Source organism: Microtus oregoni, unplaced genomic scaffold (genome assembly GCF_018167655.1).
Source record: "Microtus oregoni isolate MIOR12 unplaced genomic scaffold, Mior012 000023F_ref0000262, whole genome shotgun sequence".
NCBI classification, from domain to species: Eukaryota; Metazoa; Chordata; class Mammalia; order Rodentia; family Cricetidae; genus Microtus; species Microtus oregoni.
Genome location: NW_024543082.1, coordinates 5,168,306 through 5,190,382, shown reverse-complemented (window position 1 = coordinate 5,190,382; position 22,077 = coordinate 5,168,306). Strand labels below are relative to the sequence as shown.

Below are 22,077 nucleotides of genomic sequence, written 5' to 3'. Positions count from 1 at the left end.
AGGCTCATGTAGTAAGTGCCCCATAGCAGCCGGACTATCTTATTTACCAACGGTATGTCTTGTAAAAGCAGTAACCTTGTTTGCATCTATTTGTCAATATGGAATTGCACATCGGTTATCACATTAGGTCTTTGCCTAACCCAAGGTCTTAAAGATTTTGCTTTCTTCTTCCCTCTTTTTCCTCTTCCTCGTCTACGTTTTTTTCTAGTTTCCTCATTTTTATGAACTTCTGCCAAGTGGTTGAACACTATAGATGCTTTTACTTGAACTTGTCTTCTCATTCTTTAGGTTGTTTGTTTTGGAGTGCTGAGGGTTGAACCCAGGTCTCCACACGCGTGGTGCAAGCACTCTACCACTGAACTCAGTCCCTAGTCTCATTTTCATTGCCAACTTCTCTATTAAAAAACAGACCTCTGACTCAGACTTCAATGTCAATGCTCTTACCAACAGCACTGCAAATCCTTCTGTTCAGTTAGCAACAGTTACCAGGGGTTCTTTTAAATCCCGAACCTAAAAGTGTTTGAGCGTTTCAATGATATTTCTCCTCTCTCTCTCCTCACCTCATTAACTTAAATACCTACTCTCTAAAATTTGCCTTTTTAGTTAACAAGCTCAAATGCCCATACAATGTTTGTTATCAGTAATCATAAATGTTTAATTTAAATCTTACAGCCATGGGAAATTTTTAAATTTTACATTATAATTCATATATATATATATATATATATATATTCTATGGCAGAAAATATTGTACAAGATATTCAAGCTTAAAAACATATTATTTTATGTAAAATTGTGTGGGAGAAGAAGTATGATATATTAGCTGGGAGAGTAGAAGGAGCACTGTAAACTTGCAGTTGTTGATAATTCTTCCAGTGTTTCCTTATTGCTGTGCTTTTTAAGATTCTGTTGGCTACATTTAAAAGAATAGTTTTGCTTTTAAAATGTCAGTGTTTACAATGCCCCAGAAATTGCTTTTAAACTGTGATTTCAAATTCTACATGTCAACTGAGAAACCGTAGCAAGTGTAACTGAATCTTTTTCAGTCATTTCAGAAAATGTGTGGGTAAAATAACAATAATAAAGAGACACCCATTGCTCAACTCTACTGCGTTTCCATGAAGGACAGAGCAGGAATTGGCGTGATGCTGCCTGGAAGCTGACAGTCACTTCTGAGCAGGGAGGTGAGGTGCTGGGGCAGTGGCTCTGCCCCAGGGACTGCTCCCTTCCAAATGGGGCCAGGCAGGCAGGAGTGCCAGCTTCCTCTGTCCTCTGAAGGGGAGTTCGAAGGCTAGAATCCTGTAGAAGGAGCTGTGGGTCGCTTCTCGCTGCCTTGCTAGCTTATGCCCCAAAATAACAACACACAAATTGTATTCTTTTAAACACTGCTTGGCCCATTAGCTCTAGCCTCTTACTGGCTAACTCTCACATCTTGATTAACCCATTTCTATTAATGAGTGTAGCACCACGAGGTGGTGGCTTAGAGGGAAGGATCTTAACCTACGTCCATCTTGGAGAGGAGAACTATAGCATCTGCCTCATTGCCTTTTTCCCAGCATTCTGTTCTATCTACTCTGCCTACCTAATTTTCTGTCCTATCAAAGGGCCAAGGCAGTTTCTTTATTAACCAATGAAAGTAACACATAGACTCCTCCACCAGAATCCTAAGCATAGCCAATTTTACCTGTTCTGGTTAAAGATTCTCCTGAGTAGCTATTTGAGTGGAGGAAGAAGGGACCAGAGAGTGAATTCTGAGCCATAGGGTTGGGTAGATATCCTTGAAACAGTGTGCTCCTGGGACTGCAGGGATCAGAACCATGTCAGCCATCTTTACAAAGGTGAATGAAGACTGGCACATGGGCTGGAGGCATGCAGATTCTTCTTCTACCCCTACTTCCCTACCTCCCCACCCTCACCTTCTCTCCTTTCTTCAGCCTAGGCTTTGGAAGGGAATTCTTCAGCGTACCTGGATAGATTTATTCCTTCTTTTTAAACTGATGATTTAAATGAGAATGGACTCACAGGCTTGTACATTTGAAGACCTGGTCCCAAGTCGATGGAACTGCTTGGGAAGGACTAGGAGGTATGGCCTTGTTGAAGGAGGCGTGTCACTGGGAATGGACTTTGAGGTTTCAAAAGTTTGCTATTCCCAGTGCTTTCTGCCTAGTGGTTGTTGATGGGAATGTGAGATCTCACCTATTCCTTCATGGACTCCAGCTCTCTGAATCAGTAAGCCAAACTGAATGCTTTCTTTTTACAAGCTGCCTTGTGTGTGGTGTTTTATCACAGCAGTAGAAAAGTGACTGAAACAGAAGAGGATCTGATTAGTGGCGGTGCTGAAACTGAGCAGAGGCAATGATGGCCTTCACAGGATGGTGGCCATTATGGGTATGTGAGACTCATTTTCCAGGCTAGCCACAGTCTTGTTCTCCCCTTCTTCTTGTCTCATGGTCCTCCCATAGATCAAGAGGAAGTACAGTTTTTCCCTTACCATTTTGGGACCATGTTCCCAGATGGACATTAACGTGAAGCTCTAGGAAGTAAAGAGATTTTCTACAGACAAAATGATGACTAAGCTGGGGAGAGGGACTCAACTCCTTGCCCAGGCCAAAAGCGTTGGCAGTTCAGGGTCAGGGGAGGTAGGCGGGAATGGGGAGAACTGTGGACTGAGATTGGGAAGTGCTGTAATAACCTAGGCAGCTTCCATGCCAGGGCTCTGGGAATCCTGTCCAGAATGTGGGTTCACCCGCCACACTACATTCTGGAAGACTACGCCACTACTCACCTCCTCAGGATTGGCTCTTGAAGCCTTTAGTAAATAAAATCTTGCCAGTCAGTCATGCCTTAGCCAGACTCTGGCTATCTAATCAGTACTTTAAAAAAAAAACAAACAAACAAAAAACAGAGACCCAAGAAATGTAGGGCACCAAAACAAGATTTGTTTGGGATCAGAGATGTGGTGAGGTCCTTTGGGGGGAGGGGGGCGGTTAACTAGGAAAGTAGGTACCTAGTGAATTAGAGATGAGAAAGAGAGAAAACATATACACACAAATGTAATAAATTTACTTCAAGAGGAACAGGTAGGAATAAACTACAAGACATGCTGTGACATCACAGAAGGTAAGCAAAACAAGAACCATGAAGTGGGCAAGTCAACCAAAACCTAAAGTTCATACACTCCGAGGAGTTGTCTAGTTCAGAATTCATCCTGCTGTCATAGCCTTTACCTCGATGCCTGTAATAAAAGTTTGAAGACATCTGTCTTCCGTTGGGGGTTTGTTTAAATAAGCAGTAGGCCAGTTGTCATGGAAGAGACGAACAGATCTTGAGGATGTCTCTGTATGGGAAAAGCTCCAAGCAGCTTCGCAGATGGATACGAGCGTGTGGCTCAGAACACACACCTGGGCAAATGTTAAAAACCAGCCAGGGGTTCCAATTGGGGCTGAAGCCAAATGCGCCATCTCAGAATGAAGCTTTCTGGGATGTAAGAATGAATCCTAAAAATCCCTCTGAAGTAAGAAATTCTCCTTACATCTGTGTGATTAACATCTGCAAGGGTCAGCTTTTTATCTGGGCGTTACTGTGTAGCAACAGCAACAGCTCAGGGCTCTCAGTTGGTGTGTGGCTCCAGCGGTCACTTCAGTACAGCTGCATCATCAGAGACAGATGTCTCTGGAAACAGTAGTGAAGAGTAGAGTCTCACATAGCCAAGGCTGGCTTTACCCTTGCTCTGTAGCCAAAGATGACCTCCAAGTTCTGATCCTCCCTCCTCCACCTCCTGAGTACTGGGATGACAGACGTGAGCCATCACCTTCTGATTTCCTCTATGCTGAGGCTTGACCACAGGGCTTATTGCAGGTTAGGTAAGCACGGCGCCAGCTCAAAAGCCTTTCGCTTTCTGCGTATTATTACATTGTGCAATATCACTTCCTTTTCCTCATGTCTCTCTATATCCCTTCATATTCTGGATCAAAGGTGATTTAGTTACGAATATTAGACATATTAGTATTTTTTTCTGCTTATGAAGTGTCGAAGTAGAAAAACTGACATTATTTTTTAAATTAAATTTTTGTAAGATGAATTCCCAAATACAATTTATTTTTGAAAGACTCATAACCTAAATGGGATTAAATAGCCAAAATTAACATAATTCTTAAAAGTAATTTTATTTGATGCAATGAATGTGAGACTGCCATCAAGCCAGTTGACAAATATTAGACTCATGATTTCATCAAATCTGTATTAGTCGGCCTTAGATCATTGAAAACTGTTCAACATATATTGGCTTGGGAAGATTATAATAATGTTCTTCTTGAATTTATCTGACTAATATTCTTCTAAACTCTCAGTATTCTACCCAATTCACTTGCTATTTCCAAGTGCAGAGTTGCTTTCGAACATAAATTAATTGCTTTTGTAATCAGCATTAATTATCATGGCATTTTCATCTTGCAATCCTAAGTGCACACACGTAGCTTAACTGACTAATAGAGCGTTCACACGGGAAGCAGGAGAGAGAGCGTCACTGGAGATCTGACTAGACATTTACAGTGTTTTCTATTAATAAACGCAAAGGCAAGCCTTGTGCGTGTCACTACTGCAGACGTGCCGGTTAGACTCAGCCATGACCTCCTGCAGCCACAACTGTCCATCAAGCTCAGCTCCAAGTGCTGAAGGCAAAGGGGCAGTTTGCAGATCTGGGGCCAGACTCCCAGGGCAACTTGGATAAGCTCATGCGTAAATGCAGACAGTCTCCCATATATGGCATCCACTTTCTGCTTTTCAGATTGTATGGAAGCAATAAGAAAGCAGTTAAAACCACACTTCACAATTTTAATTTTGTTATTTTCCCTTTCTGGCAATATATGGCACCATACTCTCAAAATACTAGACAGTGTCAGTGAGCTACCACACAGCCCTGTGCTATGTTCAGGGCTTCATTAGAAAGCACGTTTTGTGTTAGTTGATTTTTCCCCAAATGCAGGTTAATGTGGCTGTTCCAAGCATGTTTGACATAGGCCAAAGTAAGCTGTGATGTTTGATGTGTCGGGCATCTTAGCTGCATTTTGACTTATATGTTCAGACTACCTTAGGTTTATAGGCACACTGTCCTTCATAAATGGGAAAACATCTTCGTACATGAACCTAAGCATTTATGTATTTCTATAATCCCAGCTTTCTCAGGGATGAGAACCCTGGGGCCTAAGAATTAAGACTGGGAGACATGTATAAGGGTAAAATATTATATAATGGAAATTAGAAAGCTAAAAGATTTGGAGTGTTTATACCATAAAGAAATGGCATGTTTAAGGAGTATCTTGTTTTCTTTTTTCTATTGCTGTGACAAACACTTGGACAAAAGCAATGCACCACGAAGGAAGGGTTGATCTGAACTCACAGATAAAGGGTCCGATGGTCCAACATGACTGGGAAGTCAAAGCAGTAGCTGGGAGCAACTGGTCACATCTCATCCCTAACCAGGAGCAGGAGGGCTAAATGCAGCGGCTGTCCAGTTCCATTTCTCCACTTACACAGCCCAGGATCCCCGCCAGGGAATGGTGCCCCCCACAGAAGGCAGGTCTTGCCACCTTAGAGCAATCAAGATAAATCCTTCACAAGTATGCTAGAGACTCATCCACTTCCCAGGAGGGTCTAGATTATGTCACAGTGTTATGACAATTAACACTGACCATAGTAGGGAGGTGGATCTGCTTATCCTGATTTAAGCATTGTATAAGTGAGCAGCAAAACATTATGTAATACTTATAACTCTATACCGTCTCTTTCACCGTGTACTGTTTTTGGGTTTTGTGTTGTTTTATTTGTTGTTTAGGGGGACAAAATCTCATTATGTAGCCCTGGCTGCCTAGAACTCAGCACATTGACTGTGCTGGCCTTATATTTGCAATGATCCTCCTGTCTTTGCCACGGCACACATAATAGAGGTCAGAGGGCAGTCTATGGACATCAATTCTCTCCTTCTACCATGTGGGTCCCCGGGATTGAACTCAAGTGGTCAGCCTTGGCAACACGTGTCTTCACCACCTTAGCCTGCCCCTTGTTTGATTGCCCCCTCCCCCCCACAGGGTCTCACTTTGCAGCCCTGGTTGGCCCGAAACTGGATATATAGACAAACTGGTATTGAATTCACAGAGATCTGCCAACCTCTGCCTTCCCCAAGTAGGGGGATTAAAGGTGTGTGCCACTGCGCCTAGGCTTAAGATTTATTCATTTATTTTTGTTTATGTGTGTATGTATGGGGGGGTTACGTGAGTTTATATATACCATGTGCATGCCATGACCACAGAGGCCAGAAGAGGACAGCAGAACCCCAGGAACTGGAGTAAGAAGCAGTTGACAGGCATCATGTGGCTGGACACTGAACTCTGGTCCTCTGCAAGCACAGTAAATACTCTTAACCACTGAGCCATCTCTCCAGCTCACTGGAGAGTCCCAGTAGTTTATCTCTTTTCAATATCAGCCATTATCACTTAATAGATTATTAAAACAATATGAGTAGAACCAAAGTTGTTCAAAGAAAGCAGTGTTCAAGGCTGCAGACTGCCCAACAAGGCTTAGATCCTATCTCCACAGGCAGCTCCTGGGAACCCTACGGCCCTGGAGTCTCCTCAGGGGGAGTTACCCAGTGGGAAAGTGGATTTTTGTGTTTGAGAATGTTCAGTACTGGGAGAAGTTGGTCAGCAATATCCCAATTATGGGATACTTTGTGTCCTATCTGTCTTGGACACTGGAATCCACGCCTAGAGAAACCAGATCCCTTTGGTGGTATTTGGAAGTACCTCTGGTCACAGATGACTTTTCTAGTCAATTTCAGAGGGCAGTCCCCTCCAGTCATCACAGTCTGACACTGAGGTGCATCCTCTGAGAACTGACAGTAACTCATTTGGAAGCTTGCCACAAGGAGAAAGGTTTTGCTGGAGGACCCCCTGTGGTGCGGCTCTGCAGAGCCTCTTCGGAGGTAACGTAGCTGTGAAGCTAGAGGCATCTGAGGTGAGGACCAGGCTAGGGCAGAAGAGACAGAGTCCTGTGAGGAGGCCCAGGGACAGAAAGCAATGGTCTGGTTGCTCTTCCATTTCCTCAGAATTACACTAGGACTCAGGAGTGCCAATACTTGGGACCACGGGGAGTGTGCTAGAGCTCCTGTTAACGGCTATGGCCAAACATCTTATACCAACTACCTAACCAAGGAGTGATTTGGTTTGGCTCACAGTTCAAGGAGGTTTGGTACATGATCCCTTGGCCTCATGCACTAGGCAGAACATTGTGACAAGAGTATATTGTGGAAGACCTTCTTCACAGTAGAACAGAAGGGGGAGCATATAGGAAGAGGCCAGGCTATGATACACCACCCAGAGACACATTCTTAGTGCCGTACTGCCTCCAACAAACTTTCACCTTTCCAAATAACCATTGTCTTAGGGTTTCTAAGAGACACCATGACCATGCAACTCATTTGGAAAAGATATAATTGGTACTGGCTTACAGTTCAGAGGTTTAGTCCATTATGATCATGGTGGGGCATGGCTGTGTGCAGGCAGTCATGATGTTGAAGAAGGAGCTGAGAGTTCTACATCTCGATCAACAGGCAACCAAAGGAGTCTGTAACACTGAGCATAGCTCGAGCATGTATGACCTCAAAGTACACCTCCACAGTGACACACTTCCTCCAACAAGGCCACACCTCCTAATAGTGCCACTCCCTACGTCCAAGCATTCAAGCACATGAGTCTATGAGGGCCATACCTATTCACACCACCACAGCCATTGTATTGTAAATCCATCAAATGATTAATACATTGTGTCATTGTCCCCATGATCTAATTGTCTCTGACTATGCCATCACAGGCACAAGCAGAGGTCTGTCTAGGCTTCTAGGCACTTCTGGACACAGTGATGCTGATGATCAAGGCAGAGAGCACAGCGGTACCGGCTGACTGGTACTGTTCATGAGGCGTATCTTTTCATCTGGATCTCCCCTCTCAGAGAGCTGCAGTTTGGAGAGACAATGGCTGTTTAGTTGGCTCAAAAAGGCATTTTTGGGACCAGTGAGGCAGCTCAGGAAGTAAAATCCCAGAGATCTGAGTTCAGTTTCCAGAACCCCCATAAGGTGGAAGGAGTGCATTGACTCTGCAAAGTTATTCTCTGGCTCCCACATGGCAGGTACCCCCCAAATACACACAATAAACAGGTAAATGTGTGCGTGTGAGAGACAGAGACAGACAGACAGACACAGAGATTTTTGTAGCAGGCTTTTTCTTTCTGCCTCCAGCTCACACAAAAAAAAAATGACACGGAGACTTACTATTAATTATGAAAGCTCGGCCTATAGCTTAGGCTTGTTTCTAACTAGCTCTTATAATTTAAATTAACCCATTCCTACACGCTGACATATAGCTCGTGGCTTTTACCACTCCTCCTGCACATCTTGCTCCCTTTGTGCTTGGCTGGCGACTCCCTTTTTTCTTCCCAGAGCTCTCTCTGGCCAGAAGTCCTGGCTATATCCCCCACCTAGACACTGACCGTTTAGCTTTTTGTTAAACCAAAAACAGTGATATATCTTTAGACAGTGCAATCAAATATCTCGCAACAGATTTTGGGGCTGGGAAGATGGATCAGCAGTAAAGAGCACTTGTTCCTCTTGCAGAAGACCAAGGTTCTGTTCTCAGCATCCAAATGGCGGCTCAGAACCATATGTAACCCTGTTCCAATGGATCTGATGTCACACATGTGGTATACATATATATATATATATATATATATATATATATACAATCCAAACACCACACACATAAAATAAATATTTTTTAAAGGAGACGACAACCTTTTCCCAGGTTCCAGTGCGAGGGCAATGGACCCAATGTGCTTGATTGTCCTGGTTGATAGCCTTGAGCAACACAGCTACTTCTGTGACCAACATCTTCTTCAAGGACTGACCACCAGTTACACCCTGACCAGCACTGTCTCCCCCTTGACCATGACTAAAGCAGAAAGCCACTTGACAAGCTCATTCCCTACCTGCCTCCACTTCTGGGAATGTATGCTAGGGGCATGTAGAAAAAATGCGCAAGGAGACCTAGAATAGCAATCTTTGCCAAAGGAAAATGTGAAGCAAAGAAGAGTGGCTAATGCGAATTATGATAAATTTATATAGTAAATGATAAATTTATATAGTGGGGAGAGCAAATTTAGGTAATGAAAATGAAATTCATGTGATAGAATGTTTCAGATTTTTCAACTGTTATGCAAACACTTGAAAGTATGCTGTGGTATAATGAAATGTGTAAAAAATGGATTTTCCTCTAATTGAAGTGGTAGAATGGGGGACTTAACACTCGTGGGACTCTGCAAGCAAAGCCCTCTCTCCTCGCCCTACTCACTGCCAGGACAGGGGCTGCAAGGGACCCTGAGGCTTGCAGAAGAATTTCTAACAATATAAGAAAATTATGACATAATGTTATGTGTTAAAAATCAGAATAAAACTCACACACTTAGTATATCTAAAATGCCACCAAACACACATAGAACCACAGAGAAACATGTAGAAAATACATATTAAGATATTGATGATTGCCTCTGTAGGATATTGGTATTTTATTAATTTTTTTGTATTCCAAAGTTACTTTTCTTTTTTGAGACAGAGTCCCTTTTATCTCAGGCTGGCTTCAAATTCACTATATCATCAGAATTCTTCCGTTTCCATCTTTCCGAGGTTGGAGTTACAGGCGTGTGCTACCAGGCCCAGTTTATTCTGTGTTGGTTTTGAGCCCAGGTCTCTGTGCACACTTGGCAAGCATTCTGCCAACCGAGCAGCACCCCCAGCCCCAGTGGATTACTGTTTATTTCTGGGGAGTCAAACCCAGGGCCTCACAGATACAAGGCATGCACTCTATCAGCCGAGCTACATCCCATCCCCTCCTCAAATTACCTTCCTTCCTTTTAACTTCGAAACAAAGGCTCACGATCTTGGAAGTACAAGGTTCAAACAGCACAGCACAGAGAAAAGGCCCATCTTAAATGCAATACGCTGTGGCTAGGAGCAGGTGGGTATTTCTGACCTCAAATTTTCTTTAAGGAACACACACCACAGTAATGGTGGGAAAAATAAAAGAGGTTTTCATTTCTTTCTCTTCTAACATTCATCCCTATGTTCAGTGAGCATCAGGAGCTCAGGGACTTGTCCCTTTGATACCGCCTCTCCTACGACCAAAACATTGTAATAGGGGGAAAAAAATTGCAGTAGCTACATGACAAAGGCATACGTGAGCCCACATGGTGTCTCCGTGGCCACCATTACGAGGGGAGGCTCTGGTCTAGCCGCACAGTGGGCAGCAGTTGCGTTTCTTTACCTGTGCTTTTACCTTTTTTCTGGGGCTGATAACTATCTCATTTGTGAGGCAGGAGGATGAAAGAAAAGGGGTCCTGAGACAGTCGCCATCAGTTTGCTTCTTGATCTGAGTCCTTGTTGTACAGATCTTGCCCCATTACTAAGCTATACTATTGCTTTGCCTCGCTTTTCTGTACCTGCCTTTTATTTTTTTTAAAAAAAAGTTTTTAACCATGCAACATAAATAAAAACCTGAGGATCTAGCTGACGTTTGCACGTTGATTTGATTCATAGCACCCCCTCTTTGTAGTTTCTTTCTCACCTTCCCCCCATTTCTGATCTTTTCCCTAAATCTTTTGGATGTCAAGCCCATCCCGTTCTCACTTCCCCTGCTTCTGTGGCTGTAGACAGACAGGACCCCCTCTATAGCTTCCCTACCCACACAGTATAGCCATTAGCCAAGCACAGGGGGGAAGACGTTTGGGGGAAAAGATCACATCCGAACTGCACCCCTCACCCAAACTTTTCTTCTCATCATTATTCCCTCAGCAATATGGAACAGTGATTCATAATGCAGTCACATCGCGTCAGGTATCAGAAATAATCCGGAGAAGGTTCAGGAGGGTGTGCCCCGCCTACACGCAAATGTCATTCCATTTTGCATGAGGGACCGTGAGCATCCGCAGGTTTGGGCATCCACAGGGAGCAGTGCCTTGGAACCAGTGCCCCAAGAATACAGACGGAAGACTGTATTATGAGTTGGGATTAGAACTACATCCTAGTTTTATTGAAAATGGTGCCAGGGCTTCTGTTTTTTATTCCCTTTGCTTTGGGGCTGATTCTGAGTGAGAGGAAGAACTGTATTCACATAACATTAAAATGTTTAGATCCCTGTCTTGGTTTTTAGTATAATCATTGCAAAAAAAAATTTTTTTTTGTTTCACATAGCCTCTAAATTTTCTGCAATGAATATGTCTGGCTTTAAGAAAGTGGGGCTTACACACAGAGCGAAACATAAAAGGGCCGCCCAAGAAGGCCGGAAGCACCTACTCCTGCCTCTTCCTCACTCTCACTGAGCCATCTGGGTGGAGAAAGCCCACTTTCCTTTAATACTTCAGCCTCCTGACACCTGCCAGAGAACACCTCCTCATCAGGGCACATAAGAGGGTGACTTTTGGGGCCCTTTGCTCCGAGCTGGGGGTATTCGCTAAACAGCATTTGCTAAGCATGCCAGCTCCTCTGCATGCATGCAGCGTGGTGCCTTCCGTGCATCCTGAGATTAGCCTCCAAATGCATGCTCTAATAAGAGAATCCAGGTGTGTGTGCTGCAGTACCCGAGGGTGTACCTTCCCAGGGACATCATTCCAATCAACAGAGGCGCACTTTCTCTGGCAGGTCTCCTTGACCACTGCCCGTAGAGCTGTCCCTCACTTGGTCACAGTTGAGTGACACTGGTGAGGCAGACACACTGGCCCTGGAACACTTTTCGATTTTCATTAATTAGCACTACCAGGTTCAAGGCAATTGAAACTCCAGGATCTAAATGCTCCACAGGCCTCCAAGGCTTGAAGCTTGGGGCCTGACAAGAACCAGACAGGGATACAAAAGCCATAATACTCTAATTCCCCTTGGCCCAGGAATATTGCCGTTTGAGCTGTCTCGTGTGACCACCAGAGTCTCAGGAAGGCTCCACCTCTCCTTTCCTCCAGACACATTCAAGCTTCAGGTATTTCTTCCTTTGCTCCCCAAGACCCTCCACCCCTCTACCACAGAGAGTCCAGGCTTCCTAGCCTATCTACCTTCCATTTTCCTGAGAACCTTGTGAGAATGGGTCTATGCAATTAAGTTAGGAGATTGTTCTCTAAATTTAACGTGTCCATCAATCGCATCCACAATGGGCACACTGATTTGGCGGCTGAAGCTCTGAGGTGATTTTTATTTAATCCAACACAAACCCCATTGGGCTTCCCACCTCCCAGGCATCATTTCTCAATTTGGTTTTGTTAAACTCGGCTTCGAATGTATCTCATGAATCATCCTCACCGTTGACCTCCTGCTGGATTTCCCATCCCCAGGAAGGAGCTGCTCAGGGCAGGCCCACACCGCTCTGGGCTGTCGCCTTTGCCAAACCTAGTGACCTCACTGGTGAACTCTGTTCACACTCCGCTTCTTTTCCGAAAGAAGAGTATGTGTGTGCACAGAACCCCCCCCCACACACACACACACAGAAAGATGGCCTCTATTAAAGTCAAACTCCACTCCAGTCGTTTCCTCCATCTTCAGACACCATCTGTTACCTCGAGCATTCCCTTGATGGACGACATCGTGCCAAGAGGGCCCACACACATATGCACAAAGACAGCTCCGTTTGGAGACTGGATATCATCTTTAATTAATAATGCCACAGCTTAACATCCTTTTTGTTGCTGTAGCAGATGGTGTGTGTGTGTGTGTGTGTGTGTGTGTGTGTGTGTGCATGTGTGTGTGTGTTCCTGAATACATGAGGGGCCAGCAGAGACTCCCAAGCAGTTCTCAGCCAACATCTCTTGAGCAGCAACAGTCTCCATAGGCATGAAGGCCAGACTCTGCCTCCTCTGGTCTTGGGTCTTCCTTCCTTCTGGGCCACCTTGCGTGCATTCTGAAGGCAAGACTAAGGCCCATACCAAGTCACATTAAAGGGTCTCTCAGCACAGTCCAGCCTCCAGTCTCAGTCCTCACTGCCCCTAACCAGAGGGATGCCCCTGGTCAAGATACAGACTGACAGAGGTGGTCAACCCAGGCCAGCACTGATCCCCTGTGACACTTAAAAGCAGCATCAGAGTGGTCCAGTCCTGGCCGGGATCTGAAGCTGCTGGGACAGCTGATGAATTCCTTTCACTGACAAGTCGACTGCAGCTCAGGCATTCTGGAGGGTCTTTCAAAAGGGGAGGACTTGGCAATGGCCATTGGAAGTCATTTCCAACCCAAACCTAGGAGCCAACTCTCCTGCCATCTCTACTCACATGCCCAGGAGGTTCACAGGTCAGACATGGCAGGGAAAAGTGATGCTGGGTCACAGGAGACGATGAAACCTGGGCCAAACTGGATCCGCAGCCACGTGCTGGTCTGAGGCCAGCCCTCTCTCCCATGGTTAATGACAGACAGAGCTTTCTGAAGCTGGATGGGACCCCCACAGGCCAGGCAAGCAAGTTCTCAGCCCAGGGCAGAGGGAAAACAAAATGGCTCTACTGTCCCATTCCACTGTTCTGTGCCCTGGGAAGGCAAGGAGCCCGAAGTCCAGGAGGGTGGGATCAGCTGTTGGGGAAACAGCGCTGTCCAGGTGATGCCTCAGGCCGAAAGCTGGGCTTGTTCAGTGGGCTGGGGTAGTAGGTAGTCGTATACACATTGGTCTGCTGCAGAGGGTAGAAACTGGCTCTGTCGTCGGGGATCAAGTTATTCTTGTTCAGTGTCTGCAGGGAAGAAAATGAACCAGAGAGAAGAGATAAGGAAGGGGTCAGGCTGGGGCAAGGAGTCCTGGAAGCCAGCCATTAAGGAAAATTGATACAGGGCTCCTCCACAGGACCACTGCTCCCCCATCCGCTGATGCCCAGCATAGAGCCAGGACCTGAGTCCTGTTCACCCTGCTCATTGTTCCACATACAGGTTCTCACCTTGAATTCCATGGGAGTGTATTTCTCATTCTTGGGGGTGCCCCCACCCTTGTAGTGCAAGTGGTTAGGGGTGGCAGGATGGACAAGCGTGGACTCCTGAGATTGGCGCTGGCAGTGCTGGCAAGACAGGTACACCGCCAAGGTCAAGAGCCCAGAGCCCAGGAAGCAGGATACACCAGTGGCTACCAGGTGGATGAGACTGAATCCTGGAGGGAGGAGAGATGGGGGGTAAGGAAAGGGCCGCTGTGGAGGAGGAGGCCTTCTGATTGCCATCCTGGGAACAGACGGGGCATTAAGAGGTTCCAAGGTGTGGAGAAGGAAAAGGGCTTTGGGGCCAGAACCAAAGAGAGAGGTTAGGGAGGCTGTCACCAGGCTCTTCACTCCCAGGAGAGCCTGCAGGTGGAGTCAGAAGTGTCAGCAGAAGGATTTGAACGCAGGCTGATGATGGCCTCCTAGATGGGAGGCCCTGGAGGGGACCCTGTACACAACCTTGAAGCCGGGTGGGGACCGCCCCCCTCCCCACACCCGGGCGTGGAGGTCTGCAGTAAAACTGGGAAGACACAGACTTGGTGGATGGGGGTTGTGACATGAGTAACATAGTAACAAGGACGAAGGGCAACGACTTCACGAGTGGCTTTTTTACCTCCACAGCCGGTGGTCTCCTCCACACTGGAAGCAGGCAGGATGACTGCAGGGGGACAAATGGAGAAGGTTGGAAGAGCGTGAAGAGGGAGGAGTCCCTCTTGGGCTGGCTGTCACCTAAGAGAATCTGTGGGTTAATGGCTTTAGGACCTTCACTCTCTCCGGTTTCTCTGTAGACCCTCTCCATCACCCCGAAGGGTAGACCATTTAATAGGTGTGTAGTAGGACAGCCCCAAGCATGAGACAAGTGTATCATTCCTGATGCTTCATCCTGTACTCCAATCCAGAGTTGACGTTTAGAAGGGGAAGGACATGGGGGAATGGGAGTATGTGCAATGCGGACCAAGGGAAAGATGGTGGCAAAATAGTAACAAAAGGACCTACCAGGAATCTCACTGTAGGGACAGGGCCGACTCTGGCTGCTGTTGCCATCACAAGCACCTGGCCCTGGGACAAGCTCCTCACAGCTCCGGCTCCTGCTCTGGGCCCCATCCTCAGTACAGACACCCCACTCGGACCACAGTGACCAGCCTTCTGTGGGTTGTGGGTTAGGATGAGGTTGAAAGTGTCAAGATCTACCTGTTGAGGCTTAACAGCTCCCAAACACACCCCAACCCCAGTCAGATGCACCCAGTACCTGGGCAGGCCTGCGTAGCACATAGTGCCTCCTCCGTGTGCAGCCCGAGGCAGATGTCCTCACCTGGCGACGGTGCAGGGCTGGTGCAGGAACGGGTGCGTTGATAGTGGCCGCCACCGCAGGATGCTGAGCACTGGGACCATGCGGTCCAACAGGACCAGGCACCCCTCACTGTAAGTGTGAGTTGGGTGTGTGTGTGAGAGAGAAAGAGGGTACCTTAAGCCTCATTTTCTCAACGTCCATCCTACCTCAAATCAACAGATCAATGTATTAAAGGGTGCCCCACCTCCAACTCCATATCAGTTTCATCTCAAACAAGTTCCCTATTTGGCTAGCTCGGTAGAGGAAAGAAAAAGCGAGGCAGTGCTGGAGAAAGACCTCGTTTCTCTTCCACCCCAGTAGCCACCGAGTGAGTACATGCTGAGGGCAGAACTCAGATCCCAGTGAGTCAAAGCTGTTCTAGAAAGCCAGTTCCAGGCTACCCAGGCCTACCGGGTGGTGGGGCGGGGAGAGATAGAGACAGAGAGACTATGAACCCCCTTGCAGAACTGGCACAGAGAGATCACCTGCCTAGGCTTCAGAATTCCTGGGGAGACGAGGTTGCCTGAGGTTAAAGTTTCCTTCCGCAACCTTACCTGGGCAAGCCTGCGGGTTGCAGTCTTGGTACTCCGCAGCGTCTCCCACGCAGGGCAGGCCCCCGTTGCGGGGTTCCGGGTTGGTGCAGGTTCTCTTGCGAACGCGGAAACCCAGCTCGCAGTCCCGGGAGCAGGATGACCACGGGCCCCAGGCGGCCCAGCCACCACTCAGAGAGTGCGGAGACGTGCTCCCGCTGCGCAAGAGATCCTCCACCAGGGCTGCAGAGGGCCAGTGGGCTCAGCGACCCCAGGGCTGGGGGGCCCCTGCTCCTCCCCCAGACCTCCCCGGCTCCCGCGCTCCTGGTCGCCCCACCGCTCCAGGCTATACCGTCGGTGTCGCAGGCTCCGGTGCCGTCAGCGGGGCAGGTCCTGGTCTCCGTCCTCCTCTTGCCGAACTGCAGGCCGTGCGGGTCCGGCAGCGGCGCGCGACACGTGAAGCGGAAGCGCTGCTCCTGGCGTGCGCCGCCCTGGGTCACGTTCACTGGCAACCAGGGCGTCCAGGGTGTGTTACGCCGCACTTCGGGGCAGGCCTCCGGGTTGCACGTCTTGAACTCCTGTAGGGTGGGGTGGTTTCAGAGCCCCGCGGCCTGCAAACTTCCCTGCACCTGGCTACCAGGCCCAGCTCTCCAGGTGCTCACCAAGCCGCAGCCGGGGCAGGAGTTGCCATTCTCGCAGGTCCGACGGCGCGACTGCACGCCACCTCCACAGTTGTTGCTGCACTTGCTCCAGGAGCCCCAGGAAGCCCAGAAGATGGGCACAGGGCAAGGTGTGTTTTCATTACAGAACCTGGGGAGGTAGGAGGCGTGTCACCCTAGGGAGAGGTACTGCCATCCCCAGGCTGGAGGATGCCCCATCCCCGCCTCTCTGCAGCCACAGCTAGCTCACCGCTCCTCCCGGCTCTTGCCCACGCAGATGCGACCCCCATGACGGGGTGCTGGGTTACTGCAACTTCGCTGACGGACCTGGAAGCCGATCCCACAGGACGTGCTGCACTGTGCCCACGATGACCATGTGGTCCACGCCCCATTCCTGGTGGAGTGGGAGGGGACAGAGACACATGCCCCTCTGAGCCCTAGCTTCATAGATCTGGGCTGCATCTGGGGCAGATGGATTTTGTATTGTTGTCAGGACTGGCGAGACAGTGACAGAAAATATCAGCTCCTAACCAGGCTGGCTCAGGCAGATTCGTGCATTCATCCGTTTGCTCATTCATGCCTCAAATATGTATTGAGAGCCTTCTTCCATATATCAGGCTGTGCTCAGGGCCAAGGACACAGTGATAGGGCCGGGCCCCTACACAGACAGGCAAAAGGACACACTCTTTAGAGGTCTCAGTTACCATGGCATCCTGAAACCTTCCTCTCCCCCTTCTCAGATACCCAAGCCTCCTCTTAGACCTCAGTCTCCCTGCTTCCCCCTTGCATTAGCTTTCCCCAGCTTCAGACATCCATGCCCAAGTTGACCTCAGTGATCAGAACTGGACTCTCCTGCCAACTGGGTACCCTTATCCTTAAAATAAGACTAATGGTTGGATTCTGATCTCCTTTAGGTTGCTGTGAGGGTTAAATTAATAAATACAGATAAAATAGTTATTTTAAGAGTCTTTAAAATTATGGCTCAGGTGTGATAATAACCATTCCATGCAGTTCCCAAGTAGTAGGCAGTATGGTTCCTAACATATATTATCTCTCTTAACCTTCTCAGCAACCCTTAGGTAGGCATCCACTGTTTTCAAGAGTGTGGCCAGAGGTCTGTCCAAGGTCATGCCTCTAGATGGTGCAGCCAGGGAGCATCACCATCTCCTGCCTTCCCTCTAGCAAAGCTAGTTCTGGCAGCGACTCCCATGTCTGTCCAGTCTTTCTTTCTGCATTTCCTGCCACAAGCTAGAGATTCTTCTTCCATTGATGTGAAAACTCCTAGCGCTTATAATTCCTGCCTCAGACAATAGCATCCTGCCCAGCACTGCACTGAAGTGTAAACCCCTGTGTGAGGTGCCCCATTCTCCAGTTCTCTCCATATAAGTCCTAAGCAGACACTATACAAACCCCGTCCTCACCTACCTGGAACAATTGGCAACATGGATGGCTGGCCCCAGGCATTCCAGGCCCCCACAGCGGGGCTTTGGGGAGTCACAGGATCTGGCCCGGCACAGGCAAGAACCCGAGTTGTCTCCATCTAAGTGCTCACACGGTTTCCACGGTGACCATGGGCCAAAGCCCCCATCCCGTGTCACATTCCGCACCTGCAGACTCATATAAGGTGCAAGACTCCTGTCACACAACGCCAAGGCAGGGGAGGGATGAAATCCCAGGGCACATAGGGTATATACCAATGGGGAGTCATAGCTGGCATCGAGGGGAAGGGCTAGGGGAGGGCACACAAGGGTTCTCACAGGACAGTCTGTAATGTTCTGGATCCAGAGGCTCATGTTGGAACTATCCTCAAGTGTGCTGCAATGTTGCCGCTTTCCGTCCCAGCCGCAGTATGGGTCCCGTGCTCCCAGGCATGCCCTGCCAGATGGAAGTTCTGAGACTCAAACTCCCTGGCTTCCAGGTCTCAGCTTTGTCTCTACACAACACCTGGCAACCCCAGCCTGGGCACCTCTTTCTTTATTGAATTTCCTCTATGAAAAAGATTAAAGTTCAAAGTTGGGGATTTAGCTCAGTGGTGGAGTCAACCCCAGCACCAGAAAGTTGAGAGAGAAAACATCAAGTTCACTGTGCCCTCGTTGTGTGATTGGCATCATTTAAAGCCCTTTCAGAAGCATGAATGAGTTTAGTGTACATAACCCAGTGAAGTAGGCCTCTAACTGTTCCATCCAGTAGGAGGAAAGCCAGAGAGCTCAGCAAGGACTCAGACTTATCAAGGAGACTGGACTGTTTTCCCAAGCTGAAGGTCCCCATTGTGCCTCACCTGGGACCACTGGAGGAGATGTGGTTTGCAGAAATGCAAAGAGAAAGTCCTTTCCTGTCAGACCCTCAGAGCATACATTCTTAAGCCTGGCTCATATGAAAATTCCTGAGGAGCTAGGAGAGACACTGGTACCCAAGTCTTCCCAAACACAAGTCTCTGTGGCCGGGTGGTTTTTAAAAGTCCAGGGCAATGCTAAAGGAAGTCCTGTTGTGAATCACCAGGATAGCTAGCCTTCTCTGCATGGAGCAAAGAAGAGGGCAGAGGTTTCCCAGGGATCACACAAATTGTATCTTGGGGAACTGGACCGAGGCTTCCCGACCATCATCCCCCTTACTTTCATCCTCCATCCAGCCAGAAGTCCCATTACCCATCACACCCTGACTGGTGTGTGGACCTGTTTCTCAAAACACAGGATACCTGGTGTAGTCTAGGGTTATGTGTGTTTCCCCATGCTTGAGCTGTTTGGGGGCAGAGAGCAGCGGTTAGCACTTTAGCATTGGGAGAACAAGCTGAGCCACTACGACTGGACGTTACCCCACCCTTTCCTGGCTACAGGGCTGGCCCCTCTGCAATTTCCCAGGAAAGAGAGTGGTTCACATCCCAGTGCATGCCCCAGGTGCCTCCACTTATACTCCAGAAGTTCGTTCTTTCTTTTCCTCTGATTCATTCTGGCAACATGGCCCTTTCCTTTTTTAAAATAAGAAAGTTAACTATCTGCTAGGAGGACTTCAAGGAGGAAGAAAAGAGTCTGTGGGGATTACAGAGTCAAGATGGGCCATTCGCTGCTAACTGAAAAGAGTACCAGATCCTGGAGGCAGAGGAAGGGGGCCTTTCAGCCCCACAGTGAACTCACTGCCACCCCAGGGAACATTTGATCCCTTTCACTTGTTTCTCAGGGCTTCATCCTGCTTTGATGAGATCTGCTGGGGAAAATTGAGGGAGCACAAAGGCAGGAGCTCCCAAAATGGAGGTGAGGAAATAGGAGAGGCCTTGAGAAGGAACAAAGGCAATAAGAAAATGGACGGATGAGTTCACAGCATCACACAAGCTTACAAAAGAATTTTCCCCAGAGATCAAAGGAGCCAAGGATGCTGAGAGCCAACAGGATACACACAAGAGGCATGAGCTTGCAGCTTTTGCTGTCCCAAGAATGGAATTCTTATTTTCACTTGAAGCTTCAGGGACAGTCATTTGTCAGCCATGGCTTAATTGATTGACTAATTAAATTAGTTAATTAATAGATAAGGTTTCACTTTATTGTCCAGGCTGCCCTGGATCTTACTATGTAGCCCAGGCTGGCTTCAAACTCACAGTGATCCTTTCCCATCCTCTCAAGTGTTCAGGTTAGAATCATAAGCCACCATGCTAGGCTCCTGTAAGTTCTTTACATTTAGTGAATTCAATAGATCGTGTCATGCACTAGGGAGAAAAAGTGGCCTTGCAGAGAGGGGGGGAGGGAGAGTGAGAGGGAAGAGAGCGAGAAGGAGGGAGGGAGGGAGACAGAAGAAGAGGAAGAAGAAGGAGAAGGAGGAGGAGGAGGAGGAGGAGGAGGAGGAGGAGGAGGAGGAGGAGAAGAAGAAGAAGAAGAAGAAGAAGAAGAGAAGAAGCCAGAAGAAGAAGAAGAAGAAGAAGAAGAAGAAGAAGAAGAAGAAGAAGAAAAATAAGAAGAAGAAGAAGTGAAGAAGCCTTTCCCACCCTGACAGCAATTCTGATAATCTATGATTGGTACTTGGCTTCCTGACATATAGAGTGCACAGTTTGTTGGCTGTGCAGGCTTGCTTGTCTCATTTATTATTGGTAATAATATAATTTTGTAGTTTCTACTTTTTAGATCTACCTGTTGTCGTTTGCTCTTGCCATGGCATGTGTATGAAGGGCCCCCGCCTGCAGCTTTATATAATAGTGTTAGCCCCTGTTCCAGGATGGCCCGTGATCATGTATAATCCAGGTGCTGCTTTGAGCATCTGTGGATGAGGCCCTGATTGGACCACACTGAGCACACTGTGGCCTACCTGGGAATACAGAGCACTCCCTTGTCTGTGGCTAGTGAATCTGTCTACTCTTTACTCACTCAAAGACAACACAATACATTTTATAGCATAGGCATGCCCATATTTTGCTTCTGAGACCAACAGTTTGATTTTCACCATCAGAATTTACCGAACTGGACGTTGTGAGGTTCAAAACAATCCAAGTACACAAGAAATACTGGCACCTATGGCTTTAAGACCCTGCTTGCTGACTCAGATATGGACCACAGGAAACCAATTCAACCAGTCAGAATTCAATAGAGCCCATGACTTGTTATAGAAAGCAATTAAGATTCTGTGTGTGTGGTGTGCACACTCGCACAGATGTGCATCCACATGTGCACACTTGCATGTGGAGGCTGGATGACCACCTCGGGTGTCACGCATCTACTTCCTCTGTGACAGGGTCTCTCACGGGATGTGGAGCTCATTAATTAAGCTAAATCGTTGTCCACCAAGCCCTGGGATCCTCCCATCTCCACCTCAGTGATGAAATTACAAGTGGGAGTCACCGCACCAGGCACTTTCATGGGTATTGGGGGTTGAACTTGGGTCCTCATGTTTGCAAGGCAAGTGCTTTGTTGACAAAACCACCCCAAAGTAAGATTCTTACCCAATAAAAGCAAATGTCTGCTAGCAGAGAGAATGGCTAAGGATGGAACATTTGAACTGGCATTTATAAGACTAAAGCAGAAGATTCTGAAGGAACCCAGTGTGCCTCATCTTACTTCTTCCTCCAGAGCCTTACTGGATCTAAGCAGTCATTTCCAGTCTTGGGTGCAGATCTTAATTGCATGGGCATCTTTTGAAATACTTAAGAAACAGAACAAAATGCCTCCCTGTATCCGGGCCTCTGGAACCAGGAGTCCAGGCATGAGAATGTTTAAGCCCCAGTGAATTCAGTTACAGTTGAAAACTTCTGTTCCAGGGTCATGTTTGCCAAGGTCCCAAGTCAAGTGGGATTTTGTTTCCCCGGGTTCTGACAGAACAGGGGGACAGGACAGAAAGACAGAGTGGGAATTCGCCCCACTTTTCTCATCCCAAGTCCACTCACTTTCTGTACCTTTCTAGTTACGGTCCTGAGGAAAATGAAAAGGTCAGATTCTCTATAGAGAGCTGTCCCATTGGTCTGAGAGGCCTTTGAGACTCCAGGGCCAGTGCCTCCTGCTGCTGCTGCTGCTGGTAACTAAAGGGGATCGCTACTCCCATGGCTCAGGTGAGGCCA

At 47.7% G+C, this 22,077-nt stretch overlaps 1 protein-coding gene across 1 annotated transcript in view; it reads right to left on the bottom strand.

Annotated features, from left to right (window-relative positions):
- Nucleotides 1-12,805: 12,805 nt before the first annotated feature.
- Sema5b (semaphorin 5B) overlaps nucleotides 12,806-22,077 on the bottom strand; it is a 117,666-nt gene continuing 108,394 nt past the window's right edge. The window contains exons 12-22 of the mRNA XM_041673020.1: nucleotides 18,302-18,419; nucleotides 17,970-18,151; nucleotides 16,795-16,938; nucleotides 16,548-16,695; nucleotides 16,238-16,463; nucleotides 15,910-16,128; nucleotides 15,275-15,445; nucleotides 15,022-15,171; nucleotides 14,639-14,683; nucleotides 13,996-14,201; nucleotides 12,806-13,794 (exon numbers count right to left, since the gene is read on the bottom strand). Coding sequence (XP_041528954.1) covers nucleotides 13,636-13,794; nucleotides 13,996-14,201; nucleotides 14,639-14,683; nucleotides 15,022-15,171; nucleotides 15,275-15,445; nucleotides 15,910-16,128; nucleotides 16,238-16,463; nucleotides 16,548-16,695; nucleotides 16,795-16,938; nucleotides 17,970-18,151; nucleotides 18,302-18,419 — 1,768 coding nt within the window. The 3' untranslated portion in view covers nucleotides 12,806-13,635. The remainder of the gene's footprint in view (nucleotides 13,795-13,995; nucleotides 14,202-14,638; nucleotides 14,684-15,021; nucleotides 15,172-15,274; nucleotides 15,446-15,909; nucleotides 16,129-16,237; nucleotides 16,464-16,547; nucleotides 16,696-16,794; nucleotides 16,939-17,969; nucleotides 18,152-18,301; nucleotides 18,420-22,077) is intronic.